Raw genomic sequence first — 6,000 nt, 5'->3', positions numbered from 1 at the left:
ATTACTCCATATCCACTGATGTTGTAGGCTTGTAGGACAGCCAAAGGGCTAGTCAGGACTCTATCACATTCTAATGACATGATGTCATGCAAGAAGATCTTAGTTACTCTATCTTAAGAGAAATTACTCAATGCTTCTCAATAATGTACTGAATTTTGTTAAACAGTGGATGAAGGAGTCTCAGTTGAGCCAGACCAGTCTCAAGAGTGTGTGTAAAGGACCTACCCACATACACAAGGAGGGACAGACAAAGAAGAGAATGGGAAAGTAGTTTGAAACTATCAGGCTTGCTGCTAGTTCTGCCCATTAGAAAGCAGTGAGGGCTGTTGCTGACACAAGAGATCATGCAACACCACACGAAGTGACATCTAAGCCCCAGTTCCTCATTCAGTGTCCCTTCAACATACCCTTGCAACCTCATATAGCTCTGAAGGTGTCACCACCTATGCCATCAACAAAGGGGTATAAATATCACCTTTTTTTTTTTCCTTTCCTAAAAGTGCTTAAAACACTTGCAAAAAGATCTTGCAGATCTTTCCTCATGATGCCTTTCCTCACAGTTCTAAAATGATAAGTAATTCCCTTTGATTGAGTATAACCTATTTAGATGTGGTTTTAAACAGCTCTCATATACCCCTCTATTCTTTGAAAAAATTATTGGACCTCATTTCAAATATTTGAAATGAGATCCGACAGCTGAGAACTCTTGGATTTCTAACAGTTATGGAAAAAAATCCAGAGATCTGAATATGCAGCTGTACCTGTGATCTCAGCTTCAGTTGGTACAATCACAACATAGCCTTATATTCATGTCAGTCTTTAACTTCGGCAAAAATTACCAGTCTTATTGTTGGAAGCATATATGAGGTAAGATAGCTGGGCCCAACTTAGTCAACTAAGTACAGAAGTCTGTAGTGTCATCACACAGAGATGTAAAATATACTTAAATATGTTTAAATATGAGTGGAATGGAAATGCAATTAATTGTGTGCTGAAGCACCTGGTGTCTAGACTCCTCAGGAAAAAATACACTTTTTTACTCTTTTACAAAAGAAAAAAAAAATCAGCAATACATTTATAACACTTAAATTTATAACACTTGAATATTCCTTAGCACAGGTTTTGAGACATTTATTTTATTTTAAAAATACATACAGTATAATGCCATTAAAATGTCAAATAAGCACTTAGTAAAGTTTATGGTAAATGAGGCAAGAAGTCTTGCTGTTAATTTTTATTTTTAAGAGTTATCTCAGATGTATTAGGGCATACATATTTACATTGGTATCATTCAGGTTTTGATAAACTGTCACTATAAGAATAGTGCAGATATTGAGAACTTCACACAGAAAACAGCAAGTCGAGATGTGTACTGTGTTATGTCACATAGCTGGAATTCTGGACAGAATAATACCATGCAAACAGGTATAAAAATGTGGAGGCCTCACTAAGCTTTTAAAATTGCACCTGGCCAAGAAAAAAAACAGAAAAATTTGTCCTGAAGGTAAACATTATTCACCAATGAAGGGGAGTAGCCTGAAGCCAGGAACTTGCTACTGCACAAGAAAGTAGAATAGTTACTTAATTTAGAAAATATTTCACAGCTATGTTATGAGGTAGGAATTATCAGTGAAAAAGAAAGAATGACAATGTTTTACTTATGGGAGGCATAAAATCCCAACCATAAATAAAATGCTTTTTCTTGCTAAAATTAGAAATGTTTTCCCAGTAAGACTTAGGGGCTATGGGAGATTTATTATACATATTTCAGTTAAACACCATATCATTTGTGTTCCTAAATGGGAAGATATTGCCTTTTCATTCCTGCCTTAATCAAAATCTGAATGTGACAGTCTAAGCACAGAAAAATCAAAGTGGCTGGAGAGAAATAAATATCAATCCTTTCCAGCCCTGGAAGAAGATTCTTTCTTAGCTGTAATTGTGGCAAAACAGCTGTAGCTGAGTTAGTTTCAGCTTAGGTAAGGAGAAGCAGCCATACAATATGTACAGTTGCATTCAGCCATCCTAGTTCACCAATTTTGGACTAATTACCAGCAAATACAGAAAATAGAAAATGGGGTTAGAACCACAGCAAATGGCTTCAGCTTCCAGCTGCATTGTCCTACTGGTGTCTCTCATGTATCTAAACTGGAGCCAAAGCTGCATCCTTTCCCCACAATCTCCTCAGCTGCCTTGGCTGTGCCTGTGATAAGTGGGCTGAGCTGGTGGACACTGAAGATGGAAAGGAGGACAGCAGTTAGCACTGGGTCCTCTTTGCATGCTGTTGATGGAAAATGACTACACAATTAAACAAAAAAAGGTATTTCTGTGAAAAAAACCCTACTTGTTTAATATATTAATTTGGAATGCAAAGTTTTCTGATCTTAGAAGAATTAGGTGACAAACTGCAATCACTGCTAAAAGAGAAAGCCTTCAGGATCCTTAGCCACCCAGCTTAGATTTTGAAGGCATTATACTATGTGCCAGTCATTGTTCTCTAATATTACAGTCTTTGAAAGGAGATGTGTGACAAACCTGCAGAAACTGAAACTGGCTTTCAGACCGGCCTGTCTTTTTTACCTCTTACTGGACAGTTTTACCAGGAACTGAGATTTCAGTTTACCAAGTCCATGGGACAGTAAATATCTTTTCAGTTTAGTAGTTAACAGTAATCCCTAATTATGAGGAGATTCTTTTAGGTTTGAAAGGGATCCTACAGGCATCAACTGCAAAGATGATGTTGACAACATGATGTCCATTACAAAAAGCTGCCTAGTCATGCATGAGAGATGTGCAAAATTGTGAGGGTAAAGTGTGTGTAGTAGTGATGGGGGAAGAGAATGAACACAACTGGGCTGGTGTGTAGGGAAGCCTGTTAGGGTGAGAATAGCCCTCTTCCATTCACATCTAAGTTATGGATGAGAATTTTTGTGTGTAAAGGGCTGTGGAGGATAACCTGGAATATGCACAGAATATAGAATATAACCTAGTATATGCACAGCCTCGGAGGGAGGAGAGGAGCGGGTGGGTGCAGAAGAGGGGGAGCCAAGATTGCTGTTCTTTGCCTTTCTCCTTTCTGCTGGCCCCTCCTGACACATGACACCGATTCTCACAGGAGCTTATCCCTCCTTTCCTCACAGAGCACCTTCACAGGAGGGCAACACAGCTGCCAGAAAGCCCAGAGCAGCATCCTGCACCTCTGCACAGCCTTTTGCTTAGGAGTATTGAGGTAAGGACCCTCTGCCTTCTATGTATTTGTGGGCACAGGAATTCCCACCCTGAACTATCAGAAGCCAAGAAACCCTGCAGACAAGGTTGTGTTAGGAAATTTTGTGAGTCAGAGGACTTATGCTCAGTCCTGGGAGGTTCATTCTTGCCACCCAACTGCCCTTTTGGTATGCACTGTAGCTACCAGGGGAGAATTTGCAGGGAAATGGCAATGAAACCAAAGTTCATCAGGAATGATTTATCAGACCCTGAGCAGCCTGTGAGGTATTCTGTGAGGCCAGGACAAACAGTTATAATCTCTTCAGAAGGAAAAAGTCCTATCAGTTGTTGACCCTAGGCTCAGCACTCTGGGCCCACGTCCCCAGGATTGCACAGCAGGCACATTCATGCCTTGACAGCACCCTCAGGCTGTGCCTGCTCCTCCATAGCACTGTTGAGGCCAGGGGACTGGGATGGCATGGAGAAATGTGCACGACCCTCAGTTCTTAAGAGAACAGAGAAAAACTGAGGTTTGCCTCGGTATTTCCTTCTCTCCATGTAAGCTCTGGAAAAAGCAGGTTTAGAAAAAACCACCTCTGTGAATTACACTTGGGCTTCACAGTGCATCCCCACAGGTACAGCCATGGCTAAGGTTTCACAGAACTACGATACCAGGCAGTGAGAGAGAACTGAAGTGTGTTTGTAAAAGTCTGTCTACAGTTTGTCATGTGCTAGAACAATATGCATTATGCTTGAAAATCATTTCAGTATGTCTCTGTTTATTATTTATTATGTGGTTTTGAAACTTTTTTACCCAAAGAAAGGAAAATCAGCTTGTTTTTAGGGATGATAGTTTAAAATACAAGATTGCTAAGCAAGCTGTTGAAGCAAAATTTAATAATGATTTATCATCCTTGTATTGCTGTGCTTCTGTATTTCTGTTGTTTAGGAAACAAACAAATGATGTTCCTCAGATTCTGGTGGCTTTTGTGGATACTTGAACATCATGAATTTTTAGCAGAAAATCTCAGGGAAGAGAAGATATATGGATTGAGAAGATCAAAACCTAAACACATTCTGTCAAATATGGTAGAAAAATATCCCAGCCCAAGTGATCAAGGTGAATATTGTAATTTTAAAACAGGTGTGATTTTAAACATCCTGATTTATTTGGATTATGGACTTTATGGCTAACTTGCCTTCTAAGATGCTTATAATCAGCCAGGTTTGCCTCATCCTACATTTGCACATGCCTTATTTTTCCACTTTTATTTTTTTATCCATCTTTTCCCTCCCTTTTTGTGTATTTCAGAAAAGGATATAGCATCTGTATTTTGTTATGATGTGGCTGAAAGTCTATTACTGTCAGAAGAATAATAGCCCATATAACTCCATTTTCATAGAAGTAATGTCATCAGTAGTTCAGAAAATTAATTCTCTACAGATCCTGCTTTTGGAAATTTTTGCCATAGGATGTGAGTATTAGTGCTAGGGACAAAATCCAGCCCTGTCGAATCATATTCCACTGTCTTGTTCAGTAAGTCTCATTTTCTTGTACATGACTTCCACCTATGTTGGTAGGATATACAGTGAAATACCAGGCAAGATGACAGAATGAAATTTAAAAAAATATTACTACATTTCTTATTTCATACTACATGAACATCAACACACCTTCAGTTTCTTATTCCTTGTGGCATCTGTTCGGGAGCAAATCCCTCAGCCTCTATCAGCCCTATCTTCACAAAGGGCTCACACTTGTGAACATAGATGTCATCAAAAGTTTCCATAATTCTAATCCTACTCTTGAATCCTAAAATACATGTAAGGGTAGAATGAGATTTAATATGAAGTCACTCCACTCACTTGTATACCTATTCATTCTAGATGAAGATTGCATTCTGGAAATTGCTTTTTTACTGGACAGCTCTGAAAGTGCTAAGGACTATAATCACGAACAACAGAAAAAATTTGTACTGCAAACAGTAGACAGAATGAAAAGTCTGCAGCTTAATTCTGGACGTACTCTTCGCTGGAGGATGGCCTTACTTCAGTACAGCAGCACTGTTTCCATAGAGCAAAGTTTCCATGACTGGAAAGGCCCTGAAGCATTCAAATCCCACATTGCTCCCATCGCCCACATAGGTCATGGCACCTACACAACTTATGCTATAACTAATCTTACCCAACTCTACATGGCTGAAGGCACTTTGGGTAGTGTAAAAGTAGCTGTGCTTTTCACTGATGGAGTGGATCATCCAAGAAACCCAGATATTTTTGCAGCTGTAGCTGATGCTAAACACCAAGGAATTGTATTTTTCACAATGGGAATGAGCAGAGTGGCTGAGGAGGTTAGCAATGCTGCCAAGCTCCAGCTCCTGGCCAGTGTCCCAGCATCCAGGTTCGTTTTCAACCTCCAGGAGAAAGAAGCTGTGGAGAAGGTTCTCAAAGAAATGGTATGTATGAGAAAGAATTTCAAATAGTGTTATGAACATATGTAAATCTTATTTCCAATATTTTGAAAACACATTTCTTTTATATACCATTGAAGAAACTTGTACATTTTACATGTTAAAGTGGCCAAACTATTAATGTTTACCATTGTAATTTTAGAAAATTATGGCTGGATAAGAAAAATCAGTGATTTCAGTCAAAAATTTATAAGGATTGAAAATATTTAAATTATTTTTTTAAACTGGAGAGTTTCTCAGAAATTAAAGTTTAATTAATGTTAGTCAATATATTAATTGCATAATTTAATTAGCTAGTTGCTGAATTTATTTATTTTCATAT

The 6,000-nt window shown here is 38.5% G+C and overlaps 1 protein-coding gene across 1 annotated transcript in view; it reads left to right on the top strand.

Annotated features, from left to right (window-relative positions):
• Positions 1-4,170: 4,170 nt before the first annotated feature.
• LOC306804263 (uncharacterized protein) overlaps positions 4,171-6,000 on the top strand; it is a gene marked incomplete at both ends in the record, with an annotated part of 31,364 nt that continues 29,534 nt past the window's right edge. The window contains 2 exons of the mRNA XM_079310589.1: positions 4,171-4,327; positions 5,095-5,663. Of these exons, the coding sequence (XP_079166715.1) occupies positions 4,171-4,327; positions 5,095-5,663 (726 nt within the window). The remainder of the gene's footprint in view (positions 4,328-5,094; positions 5,664-6,000) is intronic.

The sequence above is a fragment of the Erithacus rubecula genome, assembly GCF_903797595.1.
Source record: "Erithacus rubecula genome assembly, chromosome: 8".
Classification (NCBI taxonomy): domain Eukaryota; kingdom Metazoa; phylum Chordata; class Aves; order Passeriformes; family Muscicapidae; genus Erithacus; species Erithacus rubecula.
Note: the sequence above shows the minus strand (reverse complement) of the source record. Positions and strands in the feature narration are given on the sequence as shown.